This window comes from Danio rerio, chromosome 1 (assembly GCF_052040795.2).
Source record: "Danio rerio strain M-AB ecotype USA chromosome 1, GRCz13ab, whole genome shotgun sequence".
Taxonomy (NCBI): domain Eukaryota; kingdom Metazoa; phylum Chordata; class Actinopteri; order Cypriniformes; family Danionidae; genus Danio; species Danio rerio.
The window spans coordinates 12,292,858-12,315,189 of NC_141021.1; the positions used below are offsets into that span (position 1 = coordinate 12,292,858).

Genomic DNA, 22,332 nt, shown 5'->3' on the forward strand with positions numbered 1-22,332 from the left:
AAATATTGTAGCCAATCAAACACAGCAATCAACAGAGTCTATTTTTGTTCCAATTTTCCTGTTTATGCCAGGATTTACACAAAAATTATTAAACAAAAGTGTTTGAGGCTCACAATATGCCATTTCAATGCATTAATCCTTTATTTTTAAGCTATGCCTAGGTATACATATTCTATAATAGCTTTAAATAACCCACCCCTTAAAATCTGTTTTTTTTTTCACAAAAAGTGTCAGGATGAGGGTTGAAAGTAATAGTTTTTCTGCATTTACATCTGTTTTTTAGTATTACATATTATTATAATAGTATAACAATAATTAAAAATCCATGTCATGGCCCCTTTAAGAACTTAATATTTCAGTCGCATCACTGTTTTATTTATCAACACTTTGAAAATTTGCTGAAAACAACTTCAACCAGACATTGTAATTAGATTTTGTTTGTCTGTTTTCAAGCTGTCTCAATGTTTCATTCCATTTTATCATGCAGAGACATTTTTAAGCCAGTGAAATGGATAAGTGTCATTACCTTATCAAGCTGTAAAAAGTGTGCTTCAGCATAATTTTGTCTTGAATTTATTAAAAAAAAAGCTCAACCGAAACATTGAAATTTCAGAAGCTGTGAATAGTAAAACAGCCAGCTGAACCAATTAACTCACATTGTTCTTCTGAAGGATCTGCAGGGCCCTGTTAACATTGTTAAGGGAGTGCACTCGAGTGAAGCCACGTTCTTTAACCTGCAAATGGGGAATATATCAGAAATGAACTTTGAGCATCCATTGCAAATGAATTCAACCATTTATGCACTCATCCTTATCCAAATGCTTTGAAACCTTGGGTATTTCTTTTTTCTTGTTACAAAATAGAGCGAGGAAAGTCTCTCAGAATGTAACCAGAATACAGCAGAGCCAAATAAGGGTATATCGCACCAAATTAATGTTCGGTCATTGTTTACTTATCCTAACTATAATATATAGTCTTTGTGAATAATCAAAGTATTTACATGCTGTTATTTTGCAGCATAGATTGTGTCTGTTGCCATCATTTGAAAGGTACTCTGGACAAAAGAGTCTTCTAAATTATTCATGTAATGTAATGTAATCATTCTTAATGTGAATGAGCTTTTAAATATTTAGACTTAAAAGATTAAACTCCTAGTCAAATACATCATATTACTTCCCAAGACTTTTAAATAAATTACATGAGATGCATCGACCATTTCTGATGATAATGAACACATCTTGAAACTTAAAAGCCGTATTTTGCACTCATTGTAATTGCACCAAAAGATTAAACCATTATGACTATTCTCCAAATGCCCCATTTTGAGTATACGAGCAAATAATGAGAAAACATGTCCTTCAGTGCTGAATTGTACTTTTAAAAGATTATTTTTTAATATTAGTGTTTCAAATCAAATAAAAAATAACCCACTATTTCATGGCCAACCAGAACCTCCAGAAGTTCAAGAAGACGTCGGCCATCACACAGGTCAGTGAAGAGGTCATCAATAGGAGGTCTTCTTGTCTGAAAAAAAACTAATCTTGTAGAACAAAAACAACCCAAGCTCATCATGGATAAGTACCCCAGTACACATTTTTCGGAGAGAGTAAAATTGTACACTTTAAGTACTATTTTTGCTGTCTTTCTTTCGTGAATCTGCCAGATTCTTTTTTAGATCTCATATTTCTCCTGCGAGTGACATTCACCCAACCGACAGTGTTTTAAAAAGCACCGGATGACCATCACCCACCCCCTTTCGTAAACCCAACCTATAGTGTTTTCAAAAGCAGCAATTTACCAGCACCGATCTCCATTCCTAAACCCACAATAGTGTTTTCAAAAGCACCGATTGTCCAGTTCCCATCCCATTCCCTAAACCCTACTGACAGTGTTTTCAAAAGCAGCAATTGACCAGCATCATCCCCTTTCCTAAACCCAAGCAACTGTTTTCAAAAGCACCGACTGACCAGCACCCATCTCCTTCCCTAAACCGAACCGACAGTGTTTTTAGAAGCACCGATTGATTGGCACCATCCCATTCCCTTATCCCAACCAATAGTGTTTTCAAAAGCACAGATTGACCAGTGCCCACCCTTTTCCCTAAACCCAACCATTAATGTTTTCAAAAGCAAAGATTGACTAGTGCCCACCGCCTTCCCTAAACCCAACCAATAGTGTTTTCAAAAGCACCGATTGACCAGGGCCCATCCCCCTCCCTAACCCAACCGATAGTGTTTTTAAAAACACAGACTGACCAGCGTCCACCCCTTCCCTAAATCCAACTGATAGTGTTTTCAAAAGCACAGATTGACCAGCGCCCATCCCCCTTCCTAAACCCAACCGATAGTGTTTTCAAAAGCATAGATTGCCCAGCGCCCATCCTCTTCCCTAAACCCAACCAATGGTGTTTTCAAAAGGTTTCTGAAACTGTTCTTCGCTGGACCCGAACCCTGTCGTCGCCATTGAGTCAAATCCTCCGGCATATATGGTTAGCCACTGGGCAAACTGGTAACAGCGGAAAAGCCATCTACATAAAGGTAAGTGGTCAGCTGGTAGCGCTAATAGAAACAGAAACCATCTGTGGCGACATACCAGCCCATAGCATTCATTTTAAAGACAAAATGCAGCCATATGTATATCTGCCTACATGATTCGCTCTCTCCAGAAATGTATAAGAGGCTACACATTCACAATGAGCATGTGTTGCACATAAAGGATGCGGGAGCATTTGATTAAAGGAGTAGTCCACCCCAAAATAAAAATGCACTCACCCCTCACCTGTTTGAGTGTCTTTTTTTTTTTTTTTTTGGTTTAACACAAAAGCGTTATTTATAAAAATGTAGGAAACCTGTATCCTTTGACTATCATTGTAGGAAAAACAAATACTATGGTAGTACATCTCCTCAACAATTTCCTTTGTGTTCAACCAAAAAACGACACTCAAACAGAACAAGCAAAGTAAATGATAACAGAATTATCAGTTTTGGGTGAATTATCCCTTTAATATACTATCTCATATGTCACACTGAACTTAAGTGTGTGTTATGTAAAGGACTCACAGGATGAGACCTTTAGTTTTTGTTAGTTTTACTTTGATTAGGAAAAAAAAAGACATTCTCTAAGCTTTTTTTCCCCGCAGCTCTGCCTTGAAGAAATCTCTCTCAGATTTGAAGGACAAAGAACTGATGTCCTTCCTCTGTTATTATTATACTGCAAAACCGCGCTAACAGCGTTACAAAGACAATGCAGAAAGCTCTATTTTGAAGTGCCTTACCTCAAGTGTGGAGCGACAAACAAGCAAATCAAAAGCACACATTGACATTGGCATCTTGACATAGACGAAGCTGAGTGACAAGACTCAGCGAGTGTGAATCTTAACTTTTAACCTCCAGATCAAGACTCAGTGCGAGTGTGAATCTTAACTTTTAACCTTGATATCAAGCTCGTCTAGCGTACATCTCCTCTTCCACCCACTATGTAGTAGGTGGATGAATAACCTTTCAGTTTATATACCTATAACATGCTTGCAGCAAACAGAAACCTACGAAGCTTTCTCCTAAAATTGCTATCTAAAAAACGTCTCAATTGATTAGTCAAAACCAATTTCTGCATAATCAAGTATTATTATTTGCCATTAAAATGTGTTCCAACGCAAGATGGAAACAATTCCCAAATCACTTTACCTTAGCAAACTGTGAGTTTATCCATTTGGTGAAGGTTTTCTTTTGAACGTCTTCTCTTTCATCTGAAAATGAGAGCGAACACGGTCAATACTGTCCAGTTAAAGGTTCAACTCTTACAATTTCACTTCTGGCAAGATAAGAAAATAAAGCAACCTTAAAAACTCTGTCATTCCATTTAATTCCTTGGGAAACCTAAAGCTTTGTGATTATATAACGTCATATATCTTAATGATAATAATAATAAAAATGTCCACTAGGATCAATAAGCCATATTCAATATGCTTTGGCATTTGATACTAGGTAGGTTGAATACAAAAAGACTATGAGGTGAGGGGAATGCAGGTTTAAGGGTATACAGATCAATGGTCAGCTGGCTTTCAAAAGAAGATTATTTCTGAGAGACCAAACACAATGACTGACTAGGGTGAAAGATTGATCAGAAAAGCCAAAGAGCCTGCTTTGAAATTCCTCTATTATCGACAGTCGTTCCTAAAACATTTAACGCACAGTTTGATTATTCCAAATTGCAAACAAGCAAAAAGTGTTCTCAACGAAAACCCCAGCAAACAAAACAAAAAGCACATTACTTTGTGGCGTAAATACTGTTTGTGAAGTCGCTCTTGCATTTGCAAAAGGGGAGCGAAGGAAATGCCGGGTGTTGGGAACATTAAAAATCAATCAGCGCAAAGAACATTTAGCTTTCATATCACATTAAAAGCTTGTGTTGTTCCCCGCTCTAATATTCTCCAATTGCTTTGATTCTGATCTCTGTGCGCTAGACTCTCGGCTTGCTTGGGTTTCAGATTGATTACAAAGCTGTAATTCTTATCTAGGGGCCCTGATGATATTAAAGCCAGAGTTCGCACTTATAATGAAAATCTTCTGTCATCTTTTCTCTTCCTCGCATGTAGTACAAAGATTGTACCCCTAGAAGTGAGCTTTTAAGGTCATTGCACACTGTATGCCAAAATTTCATCCAAATTTTTCACACGTTAAAATAATTAATTTGAACTCACTTCACAAATGCACACTTACAGATATTTGACTGAACAGAATACATTGCCAGTGTTATTGGCCTCAGAATGTCCCCCCACCCCATCCCATCCCCCCCTTCCCTCTGATTTACACAGTAATCAGGTTTACATATGTAAAGTCGTTGTGGTCTAGGGAAAACAAAGGTAGAACATGCTTGACTATATATAGGGGTTTGGTCTCGTGCTGATAAGATAATTCAATGATTGTCAATATTGAATTGGCCCTCTCAAAACTGTGCATGCTAATCCCAAAATGTGTTAATTTATCTGATGATTGATAATAAAGAATGTTTGGCATGCTGTCCCAGGAGAGAGCCCTGAGATCCTGAGCTCAGGTAGGTCTCAAGAGTTCCCCCGAATTTGTTCGCTCGGCCTATTCCTTTTTTATTAGGGGTTGCAATGGGGGAATGAACCACAAACTACACCAGCATATGGCTTCACAGCAAATGCCCAGTACTAAAATACTTATACTGTTTACTGTGCCAATTTGGTTAATTCAATTCACTTATACTACATGACTTTGGACTGTGGGGGAAACCCACGTAAGCACATGGAGAATATGTAAACTCTACAGAGGAATGCCAACTGTCCCAGCTGGGACTCGAACCAGCAACCTTCTGGCTGTAAGGCAAAAGTGTTAACCACTGAGCTTCCCTGTCTTGGATTAATCTAGGAAAGAGGAGAAGAAGTAGGGGTGGATGGGAGTATTCTCTGAGGCGAAGATGACTAAGGTAAGAATTATTTATGATTATTTATGTGCGTTTGGATTCGTGCTTTGGATAAATCATATGATAGCTAACATAGGACCAGCCGTAGTCAATCATAAGCATGTGATCCTCTTGAAATGAGTTATAAATAAACTTCACTTAATAAATCATCACGTTGTGTAAATCACATTTACACACTGCCTCACAAACTTTCGTCACTTTCGTAACTTACTGTAAATCGATTACAGAACGAATACGGTATTAACATTTACAGCACCATTTATCTTGCTCAAAGGCAATAGAATCCAAAAGAAGTGTCACTCGTATAGTTTTGAATAGGGAAAAAGTGTAATGGTCAATATGGTGAATGAAGCCCCGCCTTCAAGTACAGGGGCCAATTATCGATCGCTATAGACTGACGTTTCTCCGAGGAGAAGCTTGGATCAGACAGTTAGTGGTCAGCAAACGCACTGGAATCTCAGCGAATACTTTCTTCACAGACATAAGAAATATATCCACATAAAGCTTGAAATCTGTACTTTTAAATGAACCAAGTGCACTTGATAACAAATGTTTTAATAATGTAATATGCATGAAATGAACGTGAGGTACAGTCAGTCCTGTCAAACGCATATTACATGACAGCAACTACTCAAATGCCCACAAACTTGTAAACAAAAAGTCACTGTTATTTCTGGAGGAGATTCAACATCAAGACCAAGTTGTGGATTACTTCAGAAGAGCCACGCAATCTGACAAAGCTTTATCCAGAGGATGATAATGTGTAGAATGGCCAAAACTGAAGTTGGTGTCGTGATCTAATTCCCTTTGATTGTAAATATGCAGGTGTTGTTTTATTCTGAAATAAACTTATGAAACGGTTGCTGTTTAATTTTATTGGTGGTTCCAAATATGTAATGTAATCATAAGCTTGGCAAACAGTTTTGGAGAATTGGATGTTTCCCCATTCAGACAGAACGCCCAAGCATACTGCCTGAGAGGCATTTCAAAGATGGCCACCAAGTGAAATGACTTGCCTTAAAGGGACTTTGTCTTGCTCTATGTATTTACAGTATTGTATATATTTACAGTAAAATACACAGTAAATTTCACAATGCAACTTTAAAATACAGTAGCATACTGTGTAAGTGTTCTACAGTAAAATACAGTTCATATTACAGTTAAATACTGTGTAAGTCACAAAAACTTAACATTGTACTGTGTGTTGGTTTCAATGCCTGTGGTGCACCGTGTTTGTGTCCATACCTTTGACTTATTGGAAGTGTCTGTTCAGGATTTGTTTATGAAATCTTGTGCTATGTGGCTGCAGTATCACAAGCAAAGTATCAAAATGCCACTGATTTACTAAGATAAACTTTGTACTTCAGGATAATCCTCTGCAGCTCTTTGATAAGGAGGGGAACCCTACTTCCTCTCTGTGGAATGGATTGTATGAACACAATATTTTTTGAAAAGAAGAGAACAAAGCATCACTACTTGAAATGATACCAGTTTTTATTTTTTTTTGCGTTTTCTTTTTTTCGGAAGGGATTAATTAATAATAAAAAAGATTGGACTCAATGTGCAAGGTTGCTGTGTTTGATGAATTCTTCAGATACAAATACAAAAAAAAAAAAGCATCTGAAAATTTCTGACTTCATTGTGCAAAGACCTTCATTCGCAAACTGACTCAAAAATTTTCATCCCAATTTTTAAACCATTTGAAAATAATTTTGACCTCAGGTGCCAATCACATTTATACACAGTGAAACTTTCATGCATAACAAAAAAATCTGGTTCACTTTTTAATTTGTGGACAATTCAGAGTCACTGTAAGAGCAAAGGACACAATGCACTTTTGACTAAGTGTGCTAAGTTTCTAGGCATGACGAATGTTTCAGATATAAAAAAATATATATAAAAAAACAAATAGAAAATTTTTCTGCAGTGTGCAAAGACTCCATCCACTTTTACTGTAAACGAGCAGCTTGGAAGCTTTGCTAAATATCTCTTTCTTTATTTGCTCTTGTGAGGAATGGTATTTTACCTTTGATGGTTCAAACTGTAATTCTGCCGAATGACTAAAAATGTATCTGTATGATGGTGAAAACAGTGCATTTCTAGTCAAACTAGTCATTCTTCTGCAAACTTATACCAAAAACGGAAATAAAAATGTGGGAGAGCGTTGTTATTATGTGATTGTATTGTATTGTAAAAATAATTCGCAAATACTTGAAAATGAGATGATCTAATGACAATAATTCTCCATGGTGACAACTGAATTAATTAGAAATAACTGTTTAAATGATAAATTATGAAATGACAAAAACATACGATAATAATTATACCCAGCTTAAATGTAAAATATAGCAACCCGAGAGAGAAGGAGAGACAGGGGGAGGGAGGGAGGGAGAGAGAGAGACAAAGAGAGTAGGCCCCGAAGATAGCCTGATAGCAGTAGAGTCAGAGAAGGTAGACTCCGGAGCAGGAGAGGAGCAGAGCAAGAAAAGTGCAGAGCAGAAAACAAAGTTTACCAACTATTTTGTCTCTTTCTGGACCATGTGACCAAAGCCCAAATACTGAAACATGCAAGCTGACCAATCAACATGTGACCACACTGTAAATCCCCCAAACTTATCAGTATCTGCCATTGGAGTCAGTATGGACCTTCTTGGTGAAAAAGGCATGCTGCCATATAAACAACTGCACATGATAATTTTGATTCCTACACTCCACACTAAAAAATAAGTCCGTTTGGCAGTATTATCATGTTCGGTGCACTCTTTAAAACCCCTCAGAGCAGGCATGGAGTCATTAAGAATGAGTAAGTATTGTTTTGATAATTTGTGGTGCACAAAAACGCTAGGCGGTGAATCACAAGCTTTCCAGAGTCAGCATGGATGACAGCATTTTCATGCATAATTGATTTTAAGCTTCCAGTTGTTTTTGCCACCATCGCAATAATCATCATGAAATGGGTAGTTTCAGTTCATTGTTCCCATTGGTCAGCCTACACTTCAGCTGACTGTATAATCACAGTAGCATGGCTCGGATTCGTTTCAAGCCTGACTGCACCATGTCATGCTTATAATCGCAATAACACGCACACTCACACGCTGCTGCTGGAATAATGTGACAGAAGGGTAAACTGTAAGTCTTGATTTTTGAGGCCAAACACTGAAGGAGATTAAATCAAGTCTAAAGAAGTAAAACACAGATTGAAAATAAGAGTATAAACAAATAATTGTTAAACTAAATTGATTTCTTTGTACAAATATGTTGAACAAAGTATATTTTAAGTATATATTTTTATTTGTTTTTTATGAATAAACATATTAAGCTAAAACATCCAATTATAAACGGTGAATCATAAAGGACAATGATTTGATAAGCAGCATGTACACTTGGAGTCAAAATTATTAGCCCCCCTTTGATTTTGTTTTGCTTTTTTAAAAATTTCCCAAATGATGTTTAACAGAGCAAGAAAACTTTCACAGTATGTCTGATAATATTCTTTCTTCTGAAGTAAGTCTAATTTGTTTCATTGCAGCTAGAATAAAAGCAGCTTTTATTTTTTTAAACCATTTTAATGTCAAAATTATTAGCCCCTTTAAGCTATATATTTTTTTTGATGTTCTACAGAATAAACCAGTTATACAATTACTTGCCTAATTACCCTAACCTGCCGAGTTAACCTAATTAACCTAGTGAAGCCTTTGAAAGCTGTATAGAAGTGTTCTGAAAAATGTTTAATGTTATTAAAACTATTATTTTTAGGAAAGTGTTCTCTCCGTTAAACAGAAATTGGGGGAAAAAATAAACAGAGGGGCTAACAATTCAGGGGGCTAAAAAGAGAAACAGAGATAAAGAAGGCTGTTTGGACTTGCCAAGTTCAGACTTGGAAGAACGGACTACCAATGATGCAAAGACCACAAGTCTGATACTTCTTCAAATGGAACGGCAGTGTACTTTATAACATCACTTACCTCACCATCAGTTCATCGGTTTCACAGTACATTATAAATTTATTTAGTTATATAAAGCACGGCCTTATAATGAATATTGTATTCATATTCTAAATTAATATGTTTGATTTAAGAAAATGTAAATATAAATCATCATAAATGTGAAGCAAAATGGGTTTTTATACAAACTTGTGTCGTTGATTGTCAGATTTAATAAACTACAATGGACATTATACAAGTATAAAGTACAAGACGTACACAATAAGAAATAAAGATAAGGTTAAGCAATTTGGTAAACAAAAACAAACATCATACACACGGTAATTAAAGACAATTATAAAACATAACAAAAAAACTGACAAAACAATATACCCGAGAACAAATAATAGATTTAAAGACCAAAAACTGTCCGCTAGATATGCACAAGATGTATTAAATATCTTGTTTTAGCTACAATGGACATATGAAATCCATCGGTAGATTCGAGATGGACTGGCTAATTAAAGCTGCTTTCGGAAGGGGAGGCGATGACAAAACTCCCACTAACAGGCTGGGGGTCAGAGTCCACATAAGCTGAAGCACATCGTCACAGGCACGCTATCCTCGTGAATACTGCCAATTCAAGTTTAAAACAACTACATTTTTGTCTGAAAAACTCTTAAAACTTTGTTTCGTAACATAACAGAGGAGTCACCTCTTGATGCATCCTTGGCAAAAGTGACGGAGCAAGTACACAACATCTGTACTTGGCAAGATGTGAACTTTGAATTAGAACAGTACTTCAGCGACAGTTGATGACGTTTCACGAGGACACAAGAACGCAAGTACAGACAAGACTGCATATTGAGAAACAGCCAAAGACAAGACAAAGACAAACAGAAGCATGTAGGTAATCCAAAGCGTAGTCAAAACAGGCAAATGGTCAGGACGGAAGGCAGGACAATGGAAACAAACTAAGCAAAGGGGACAAAACAAGGCAAGACAAAGGAAAGGAAAAATGCTTTGTAGTGCTACGCAGAGTAAACAACTCAGCAATATGTGTGTTGCAAAGAGAGGTATCTTTATAGTCTAGTTAATGATTCAATGATGAGTCCATCAAAACCAACTACTCAGTAGGTACTGCATTAGAATTTAATTGTACTACTCGGCTGTTAGAAAAGTACGCTAGATATACAGGATAAATGTGAGCAGTATGAATGGAACTCGGACGCACTACATCTGTCATTTTGTAATAATCATGTGACCTACTCGCGTGAGTTGCATCACTTCACTCCTATTTATAAATTCTCTCATGGGGCATCATGGGATAGCACAGCGTGCATTGGATGCACACTTTAGAATCTTGCCGGAAGTAGTAGGTCATCCAGGTACTTTCTCACATACTGATTTTCGAATACTATGAATTCAGACATAGAGTACGAAAGTTTGCGAAATTAGGATTCAGCCTATGTTTCCATCCAAAGATACAAAATAAATGTATGCCTAAAACTGGATTATTGCATAAAAGAGGTGCAAACAAAGTAGCGTTTCCATCCAGTGATTCAAAGAGAACAAAATTGTCACTTGATGATTAACTGGCGCCAAATATCAAAAGTAAAAACGGAATTTACAGTGGTAGGAGAAGCTGTGTGAATTTCTTTATTTAATAAATGACTTGCGCCTTAGAAGACAATGCCAGCACGCAATGAACACGTGGTTGTGTTTGAAGGTGTGATAATTCCTGAGGTAACTAATAATATAATAACACTAATACTGAAATGAATAAAGCGTTTTAAAATGACCAAAACAACATTTCAGATGTTTGCTGGTTTATCCATTCACACACATTTTTATCCTCACATGATCTCTTATAACAAAATCACATGACCTTTTTTTAATGTGCATACTGCAATTTGTTAGGTAAAAGTGTTTCCATCGTAGTTTAAGTGCATTTTTCTAATCAACTAATGTTAACCCTACTCAGTTACACGCATACACTTTTTATGCGCAATTTCAAAATTGATGCACATTTTGCGCATAAAAATAGGTGGATGGAAAAATAGCTACCCTGTGTCATCATCGGTGATCCGCAACAGGTGTGTGTGAGGTGCATGAAGGGAGTTTTAGTTCACATCAGTGATCAAATTGTAGTCCATTGATCTGTAACTGCTTGATCGCTGGTAATCATAACAGTCGTACAGATTTAAAGCAACCCGAGTAAATGATGACAATTTTGTTTTTTCTGTGAACTATCCCTTTAATCTCTTACTTACTTGCTTACTAACTCCCAGGACCGTTTATATCGAAGTTGATATTTAGCCTCACCATGTTGGTGTTTCATAACATCTAATTTTTATGAGGTGGGTCATAGCCCAACGCTCAACCCCAAACCTACATACACTACGGACAATTTAGCTTATCCAATTCACCTATAGCACATGTCTTTGGACTTGTGGGGGAAACCGGAGCATGTGAACACAGGAAGAACATGCAAACCAAACTGAAATAACAACTGACCCAGCCGGGGCTCGAACTAGTGACCTTTCTGCTGTGAGAAGACAGTGTTACCCACTGTGCCACCATGCCACCAATCTTTAATCTTCTAATATTCACATCTAATCTTTTAAAATGAAATAATACTTTGAAAATGTATTCAATAAACTGTATGAAATGTAATGGATCTAGAGTTGCTGTGTTAAATGACTTTTCAACAAAGTAATTTTTTTCAAGTAATTCGATTAAATTAACATGTTAATGTGACAGACTTAAAATATCAAATTATTTCACTAACTGCCAAGACTCAATTTCTTATTTTCAGTAAGTTTAACTTAATTAAACAAAAAAATCTAAAAACTTAAGCTCAAATTAAAAACTGCAGTCAAAATAATGTTAATTATCAAATTAAAAACTAGAATCTCAATTATCCTACAATACCTCTGATTCCAATCTAGTTTTTCTTCTTTTATTTTACATAAAAAAACTTTATAAAATGGCTGTTTAAGCATCCCACGCAGACCACATTTTAAAAGCAAGCCATTCTTCATGTCCAAGGCTAATTGAAGTTCTTTACAGTAGAGAATGATGGCTTGTAAAGACATCTCAACAGCAGCAATTGAGAACTATTCTTATCGCGGATCAATAATTTCTGGAGCAAATCAGATATCACTTAACGTTCCATAAAGCCAAAAGTCATTCCTTTACTTGATTACCCCAATCCACTTCAATTAGGCTGTCAACCCCCTTGACAAAAAGTGCAGAATACAGCATCAGCGCACAAAGGAAAAGCTGATTATTATAAGTCTTTCGCTGCAGAGGGAACCTTCACATTATCTTACAGTATTACCGATATTGATCTACAAAGCTTTAAATGAGCTGCTTTTAAAGGCTTTGGGTTTTGACGGGGAAATTATATTTCTGCTTTCTTTAGGTTCAGAAACAACAGGGAATAGACGACTACATGCAGATTCCCTGAATGCCTAAACTTTAAGACACAACTCATTACCACACTGATATGCAGTTATTCCTATATGAGACAAAGTATGCGGTTTGGTTTACCCAATGACTTCTTTACTATTAAACAAAAATGATCTGCCGTGTAAAAAAGCTAGTATATGCAGATGTTATCTTAAAGCATTCTACATTTATTAACAGCAGGTAAAGGAATGTTTTACTTTAGCATTTCAGAAGTGTGGTTAGAGCAGCTTGATAAAACACATAGCTTCTGGTGCTTTTATACACATTATTTCCTCACACTCAAATGGTTCTAAATGAATTTTTTTCTTCTGCTGGACACAAAAGAAGACATTCTGAAGAATGTTGAAAAAAACAGCCATTGACATTCATAGTAGGAACAAAACATACTATGAAAGTTAATGGCTGTTTAATTTTCCAACAATGCACAGTACCTCAGCTCAATTGTCAACCTATATATTCCATTTAAATAATAAATAAAAAAATAAAAAATAAAAAAAGACATTCAGTTTTTAATTTTTTGTTAGCTTCTAATATGATTAAACTTTTAAAAATGTTGGGTTTCACACAATCGATTTGTATTGTGACAATATTAAGGAATTAATTTAATTTATTAGCTTTTACAAATTTAAGTGGACAGAACTTAAGTTGCCCTCCAAAAACTCAAGAATTGTGTTGTTTCAGCTCATTTTAAATAAGTCGTTTAATCAAAGCTAATGTTGAATTTTGAGTGTAATAAAACCTTAATTAATTGGATCAGGTGTGTTTGATTGGTATTGGAGCTAAATTCTTGAGTGTTAGTTATGTATAGGTTTACAAAAATTGCTCTTACGTCCATATTGTCACAATCACCAGCGATCTAATTCTGGCAGAATGCTGGTAAACACACAGATCACTAAAGGACTGCAAACCTGTCATTATATGGACTACAGATCCAGTAATGCACCGCTCACATGCACCTGTTCCGGATTCCACTGATATCCCACACTGCAAGGCTGGGAGCCACTCATGAACTGATTACATGGAATTTATAAACCGCACACGCACGCGCACACACGCGCACGCGCACACGCACACGCACACGCACACGCACACGCACACACACACACACAGAGTCTTGTTTAACTGCTATTGTGAACATTACGACACATTTTTCCTTGCCTTGCCTTACCTTACCTTCCATGTTTGACCCTGCTTTGTTTGTTTATTTACGTTGTATGCTGCCTTTGACCATCTACCCGTTTACTGACCACGACTTTGTATTATTCCCTGTATACATCTGTTTGCCCCTGTGCTGACTGTTGCTTGCCTGACCATCTCTGTGTGATAAACCTGCATTTGAATCCGCACTTCCTTGTCAGTGTCACCTTCACATAACACATATATTTATAAATACGTTTCATTATGTGGTACTGTGATCCTGCGAGACACAATATTTCATTCTACTTTATGTCCACACATGTAGCGGAATGACAATAAATCTCAACTTGACTTGGATTGACTTACTGATAGTAAGTATGAATAGAATAAGAAATACTATGAACATTTGTGTGTAACTGTAAAAAAAGATAATGGTGAATGTAGTAAATGAGATCCTGGGTTACTAAAATACCCAAAGTATGTGTTTAAAGGTTAATGATGCTTATTATAGGCGATCTTACTCTGTGAATCAGAATACTCTGCTGAGAAGCAGAGATATATATGTGTCTGAGGACATTTTGTGTTACAAAATAAATGAACAACAGTGCAAGAATAGTTTCTTTTAGTCTCTTTTTCAGGCATGTTACTTTTTACACAAAGCCTTTAGCATTGCTCATTCTCATTGCTATGACGTTTTCTTTTTCTTAATGTTTTGTTTGTGCTATAAAGACTTACTTTTTAGTTTCTGTCACTCTTTGACACTTTTCCTCTCAGATACATACATGCTGTGTATCTCATATTTCTTTGACTGTCAAAAGCATGTGATTCAGTATTTGGTTATTTTACACAATTATTCATACAGTGTATGAATTCCTAGGATTAACTGTTGACCTTATAAAAGGTTATAAATAATAAGCAGAGTGGCAAAGTTAAACAAAGGTCTTTCCACACTTGTAGTATAGTAGTAACCCTGCATAATAATAAACCCCAGTAAACTAAACCTGGCTTCAAGTTTTACAGTTTATAATTTACCCAGGGTTAAAGTCACATGAAACAGAAGTTAAGATTGTCATTTTCTTTCACCTATCATGATATACAGTTGTTGTCAGAATTATTAGCCTCCCTGAGTTATTACCTCCCCTGTTTATTTTTTCCCCAATTTCTGTTTAATGGAGAGAGGATTTTTTCAACACATTTCTAAACATAATAGTATTAATAACTCATTTCTCATTTCATTTATTTTATCTTTGCCATGATGACAGTAAATAATATTTGACTAGGTATTTTTCAAGACATGAGTATTCAGCTTAAAGTGACATTTAAAAGCTTAACTAGGTTAACTAGGCAGGTTAAGGTAATTAGGCAAGTTATTTTATAATGATGGTTTGTTCAGTAGACTATCGAAAAAATATAGCTTAAAGGGGCTAATAATTTTGACCTTAAAATGTTTTTAAAAAATTAAAAACTGCTTTTATCCTAGCTGAAATAAAACAAATAAGACTTTCTCCAGAAGAAGAAAAAAATATAGGAATTACTGTTACAATTTCCTTGCTCTGTTAAACATCATTTGAGAAATATTTTAAAAAGAAAAAAAAAATCAAAGGGGGCTAATAATTCTTACTTTATTGTGACTTTATATCCACCTGAAATAGTCCTAAAATTAGAAAGAAAATGTAGGATGATGCATCGTGGTAGGATGATAGGATGGTGGTTCTTTGGGAATCAATTAATTTGTCAATTCATCTGCCCAAAGGATTTCCATGTGATCAGGAAGCAAGGAAAGTTATTTTAAGGGGAAGGGAGGGTTATTAGATTAAAGTTTATGAGGGCAAATAGACTTTTGCAAAAAAATGAAGTGCACAGACACATAGTTTATAAAAAGAATTACTATATATGAAAAATAAGAGTACATTTAAATTTTACATTAAGACATTAACAATTGCTATAGACACTGATGCACAATTCTAAACACAAGATTTGACATACTTTGTAAAATTCTTGCTGCCTTTAGCAAAATCCAAAATTAAAATGTATAGTCTCGATTTGCATAAATCAAACATACTAAAAATATAAATTAAAACTTTATATACTTTTAAAAATGTTGTTGAAACGTGATTAAATTATTAAAATAATTCAAAGTAACATAAAATAGGGCTGGGCGATTAATCGAAAAATAATCGAAATCAACATTCAGAGCCTATAATCGATCTAATTTTCCTAGGTCGATTTTTTTAAATTATTTTTCCTACCACATGAGGTCACATGACCCCGCTCTGTTAAGGCTAACATTCCGGTGTAGCCTTTGCACAGTCGCATACCTGCAAACCTCTCAAAAATGCACCTACACGAGGTGTAGCTCAAGCTCTGTGATTGGTCAGTTTGATAGGATTTACACACGTGGGTGGAGAGCCGCGGGACAGTAGCGAGCCCGTTGGAAGGAGTGTTTACAAGTGTCGAGTCCCATGGAGGAGCTCCAGATGGAAACTTTTATTTTGTGTTTACCTTAAGATTAAAATTGTTTCACGTTTGGCGGTTCCTGCCTCAGAATGAGCGAGTTTGAGCTTCTTGTACAATAAGGTAGTATTTAGAAAAATCAAAACCATGAAGAAACTTGACACAGAGAAACAGAAAAAGCCGCTGCCTGCTAGCGTTTCTGAAGTGTTATTGCAGAGCAACACAAACAGCATGCAGAAGTTTAAATGCACGGCCTCGCACAAGGCAAGGACGATCACTTGACGCAGAAGGCTTTAGAGCAGGGGTCATCAACCCTGTTCCTGGAGAGCTACCTTCCTGCAGAATTCAGTCCCAACCCTGATCAAACACACCTGAACCAATTAATTGTACCCAAAGCAGCACTTGATAATTACAAACAGGTGTGTTTGGTCAGGGTTGCAACTAAAATCTGCAGGAAGGTAGCTCTCCAGGAACAGGGTTGGTGAACCCTTCTTTAGAGACTTTAAAGGCTGATTTATATACTTGGCAGCTACTTGGCAGCCACATCTGGGCTGTTTCTCAATATGCATTCTCCAGCGGTCTTGCGTCCTCGTGTTCTTGTGCAACGTCATTATCAGCTGCCTAAGTTCAGTTCCAATACTCAAGACCGCAAGTACGGAGGACGCGTGAAACTTCCCCGATGTGATCTTGATATCGAGGACGCACTGATGCAGACTTGAGCACCGAACTCGCTCTGGAAGTCCCAGAAGTCATTGCCACTGGAGTTGGGAAGCGCAGCATTTTATTTAGATTTATTATTAAAGTTCAGAGATATCACTTATTTACCTCAGGAGTTTCCCTAAATGAAACGGTGAAAGTAAACATTAACATGATTATCTTAATAAAGGAATAAACAAATTAAGGGTTGTTTGTTTGCTGAAATTCGTATTAAAATTTGTTTTATTTATATTGTGCAGAGTATATTTATAATGTTTTTATGCAAAGTATATATATTTTGAAGAGGGGGGAACAATAAATCGTTGTATGAGTGCTGTAATGTTTAAATAATTTCCATTTAAAATGCGTGAAGGTCACATGACCATCAGGAAGAACGCAGCATCCCATTTCTCAAAGGACGCATTCTCTGCCCTTGCGGTCTCCTGAGTTCGTTCTTCCGAGGACACCTGGCAAGACCGGTCTCCACAAGAACGCAAGTCCATTCTCTGCGTTCGTGGAATTGAGAAACAGCCCTGATCTCTGGTCAAGTAGCTTGATGGACCCATTCTAGAGCCTTACTTTGCTCTACATTGACAAAATAGGCTGCACCAGAGATGCCTTGAGATTACACAAAAATTGTTATTTACATTAAATTATTTGTTTACAGAAGATGCAAGAAATGATTCAAGAGAGATTACACTAAAATTATTAATTACATTAAAATACTATTTACAGAATATACAGATTATTTTTATTTAGAAGAGATACTGCTTATTTTTCACTGAAAATATTTTTTTTTTTAATAAAGTAAAAGTTTTTTATAAGAAGAAAATGACTGATCATTTTAGGCAAAATTTCAGTTGTTCAACAATGATGTCCAATAAATAATCATAAATAGTAGATGGTGTGTGTTTATTTTAAAATCAAGCAATGCACCCTTCCTTCAAAGATATCTTACTTATAATATGTGAGCATATTTACTGTACAGAAATTGTCAGTAAACTATGAAGGCAAAAAATAGATAAAATAAATTAATAGTTCATTAATCGTAATTGAGTTAAAATGTCTAATCGAGATTTAGATTTTAAGCCAAATCACCCAGCCCTAACATAAAACATTTTTTTAAATGTTTGCGGTGTCATTAAACAAACGAATGCAGCATGTAACCTGTTTTCAATAAAAGCTCTAACATTGCACATCCAGACTGCTATCAAGACTTTTCATACAACAAAAGGTCTCTTTCTTACATCTACTGATACATTTTCTGTCACTATTTGACATTTTCTCTTGCTGACTGTTTATACAACGTGGTGCTTTCTGTGTCTGTCCAAAGCATGTGTATTTAAGGCATGTGATTTGATGCTGGGCTTCTTTTTGGGCTACGATTGATTGAATGACTGCATAAAGCTTTAAATAAAGGCTCTAGCATTGTACATACTAGTATTATACTGTATATTGGCAATTGCGCAATCAATTTATCCTGAATGGAACTTTCCAACTATAAATGTTACAATGAAACATTGAAAAGCACTTCTGCACATTTTCTATCACACTTTAATCTTTTCAATCTTAATGATGAAGCTACTGTTTATTTATCATTTACAATGTTTCTACTACTCTCAAAATCAAGTGAATATGAAGCACATAATTGAATGTTAGTTGCCAAGCCTCAAGCCTTAACACCTCATCGCTTCAAATTGCATATGTTTGACAGCACAAAAGTGGACATGTTTGAGCCCAGGTAAAAAGTAGTGCAGCTTCTAAATTACAAGCGTGAAACATTCCTTTACATTAAAAGCATAAGAACAACAATCTAGGGCCCTCAAGATATTTCAGAATACACAATTTACAATATCCCATGGTTAACTAAGGGTATAAAGCCTCTTAATGGTTTTCCAAACCAACATGGCATTCAAAAGTTTAACACAATGCCACAACTGCTTTTTTAAAATACATATTAACTCTTTCCCCTGTCAATAATAAGATGACTTTGTAAATTAAGAGACAACGCTTTCCTGTAATTGATAAGTAACAATCTATGTTATACATGGGAAGCTTTAGCACATGTCCCGAGTAAGTTACAGGACTTCTGGGTTTCCTAGGAGTGAAAATATGAACATTAGAGGAAGTGTAGGTCAGATTGCATATAAAAAATGAAGCCTTTTACAACTTTCCATCAACTTACTCTCTTCTTTATCAGGACTCACCACAATGAAATGATCTACTGCTTTGATTTGGACAAAGTTGTCTATGTGTGTATTCATAGAATGCGTAATTCTAACCAACGCTTAATGAGATGGGCTTTGTTTGTCCAAGCCTTTAACTTGGACATGAAACATGTTGCCGGTAAAGATAATGTGCTGGCCGATGCAATGTCACGTATTACCATATGGTGATGGGTGGTGTTTATTTGTGTATTTTTGTTTTGTTTACCAGTCACCATTTTGGGGGGTGGAGGTGTTGCATGTGGCGTTCACTCCTGCCCTTAATAATTACTTCCAATTGATCTTGTTTGTCTTTTTCCCCTTTTCAGTTTTCTATTGGTTGATCTGGTGGCGTCAGGCCTTTAAAACAAACGGAAGCGGACTTCTACCGGTCCCTCAATTCTCCACGCCACCACAGTTGTTGACGGCTTTATTGTTGTGTTCTTCTTTGTGCTTTCATTTTGATATTTGTTTGGGGTGGGGAGCTCCAACCTGCTTTAGGTTTGTTTGGTTGTTCTTTATTATGTTGTTGGGCTCCCCATCTCTTGTCAATTTGGATTGTTTTGCTGGTTATGTTATGTTAATAAATAATTTAGCTTGAGCACTTTGGCCATTTTTTATTTATGTTACATTGTCTTTTGGTCACGAGTCCTATTTAAGTTAGGGACCGTAACAGTATGTATTACATCCTGAAAATGCACTACTTTTAAAAGAAAGCACATTTTTCAATTTTGGATGAAGCCTAATTCGAGCTGTGATAAAACATGAATGCATGAAGACAGAATAAAATGACCTTTTTTGTTTAAAAGCAGAGGCTTGGTTCTTTATTTTGATGGTATTATAATATTCAAACTATACAATATTCTGAGAACCATCAAATGTAGATGAAATTCATCAAAAATGCTCTCAGTGACTGAATTAAAAAAATAATAATAATCATAATTTAAAAAGCTGGCAAGGAAAGAGTTAAAGGGATTTACTCAAACATTTAAAGATGTGATCAGCAGCTGTCAAAAGTTAGCACTTTTAAAGTTTCATGTGGACTTGCATGCTGTATTTCATGTCTTCTGAAGCCATACAATAACATTGTGTGAGAAACAGCTGTGGCTACCGTTTATTTTCATTATATGGAAGAGAACAGAAGGACATTCTGCTATAAATAACTCCTTTTGTGTTCCGGGGGAAGACAGAAATGGGTTTCGAAAGACCTGAGGGTGAGTAAATGATGACAGAATTTCAGATGTCACCAAATTAAGCGTAGTTTAGGTTGCCAGCCATAACATCTTTCACAGAGCACTCTAAATGAATTACAGGTTAATGCAAAAGAGTGCGAACGCACATCTGTCAACAAATCTGAAGGTCGGTGTTTTTTAACAGCGGAGGTGTTGAACTCCTCGTGTGATATCCTCCTGACACAATATGCAGTTGTAATCAACGGCCCATAATAGTTGTTTTTGCACGGTTATATGACAATTATCATTTCGGAAACAGCCTGATAATAATGCTCGGAGATGAAAAGGAATTTAGCCTTGGCTCGGCAGGTGATAATGGCAAGTGTTTAAATAAATAAAAATCACAAAATGTTTTAAGCAATTTCTAAAACAAAAGGAGAGATAATAAAGCTTGCAGATTGGATGGTTTGATGAAACCGCTGGATATGAATGGTGCACATTTGCATAAATAAAAGGAACATGCAGGGGAGACAAATAAACCAAGATTTGGTATGGCAATTATAAAAAGTTTGAAGACAATTATGAGATATATATTGCATTTTAGTGATACTGTCCAAGTATAACCAAATTACTTAAAGGGATAGTTCACCCAAAATGTTTTATTCTGCCACTATTTACAAACTCTTGAACAATTTCTGTTTAACGGAGAGAAGATTTTCAACATTTCTAAACAATAGTTTTAACTCATTTCTAATAACTGATTTATTTTATCTTTGCCATGATGACAGTAAAATAATTTTTGACTAGATATTTTTCAAGACACTTCTATACAGCTTAAAGTGGCATTTAAAGGCTTAACTAGGTTAATTAGGTTAACTAGGCAGGATAGGGTAATTAGGCAAGTTATTGTATACTGATGGTTTGTTCTGTAGACTATCGAAAATATATAGCTTAAAGGGGCTAATAATTTTGAACTTAAATGTTTTTAAAAATGTAAAACTGCTTTTATTCTAGCCAAAATAAACAAATAAGACATAAGATAAGATATACTTTAAATCAGTTTGAGTTCTTGCTTTGTTCTATTGAACACACAAGAAGATATTTTAAAGAATGTTGGAAACTTGCTAGGGCTGCACGACTAATCGAAAAAAGATCTAAATCTTAATCCAGCATCTCTACTATTCAGCTTTAGCGGAAGAATAAAGGCAGTTGCACAAGTCTACACTTTGCTTTAAATACATACCTCAAAATGGTGTTAAAATAAAAAAAATACTATTGTCACATACTATATTTATAAGGAATAATTCACCTAAAAATGTACATTTTTGTCAAAATGTAATGATGTATTCACGGCTGCAAAATCACACTTGAGGTGAGGCACTGTTTGTTTACTACTGAGAAGACGCGCGCACACTTGACATTGATCTCTACTTTTGTAAAAAGAAACCTGCATGGGCAGTGAATAACAGGTAATAAAGTTGTAAATAAGAGTGATCATTTGAGAGTTATGTGGGAAGTATGATTAGCATGCAAGTTTTTTCCTTAAAGTGACTGCAGCCATGTCATGAGCGCAGACGGCAATAAAATTGAAACCAAAAGCACTAGCATCATTTAAATCAGTGGTTGTCAAAGTGTTTTTTGTTTTTGCTTTTTTGCAACCCCTGTGGTGATAATGTTATAGACACACCAAATTGATTTTATAGCACCAGGTTAAACCTTCTGACACCTTTTCGCCACTCGCGTACAAATAAATACAGGCCACAACTGAACATGGAAGGTGGTCTCCGAGTGTTGTTCTCCAAAATTAAATGATGAATAGACTTCGGC

The 22,332-nt window shown here is 35.8% G+C and overlaps 1 protein-coding gene across 28 annotated transcripts in view; it reads right to left on the reverse strand.

Annotated features, from left to right (window-relative positions):
* dmd (dystrophin) overlaps positions 1 to 22,332 on the reverse strand; it is a 249,405-nt gene that overhangs the window by 204,513 nt on the left and 22,560 nt on the right. For all 28 annotated transcript variants that reach the window (XR_015475971.1, XR_015475970.1, XR_015475969.1 and 25 more), the window contains exons 2-4: positions 3,684 to 3,745; positions 1,432 to 1,524; positions 657 to 734 (exon numbers count right to left, since the gene is read on the reverse strand). Coding sequence is in view for 18 of the 28 variants with exons in the window: in XM_087236510.1 (XP_087092636.1) it covers positions 657 to 734; positions 1,432 to 1,524; positions 3,684 to 3,745 (233 nt within the window). In the remaining 10 variants the exon portion in view is untranslated. The remainder of the gene's footprint in view (positions 1 to 656; positions 735 to 1,431; positions 1,525 to 3,683; positions 3,746 to 22,332) is intronic.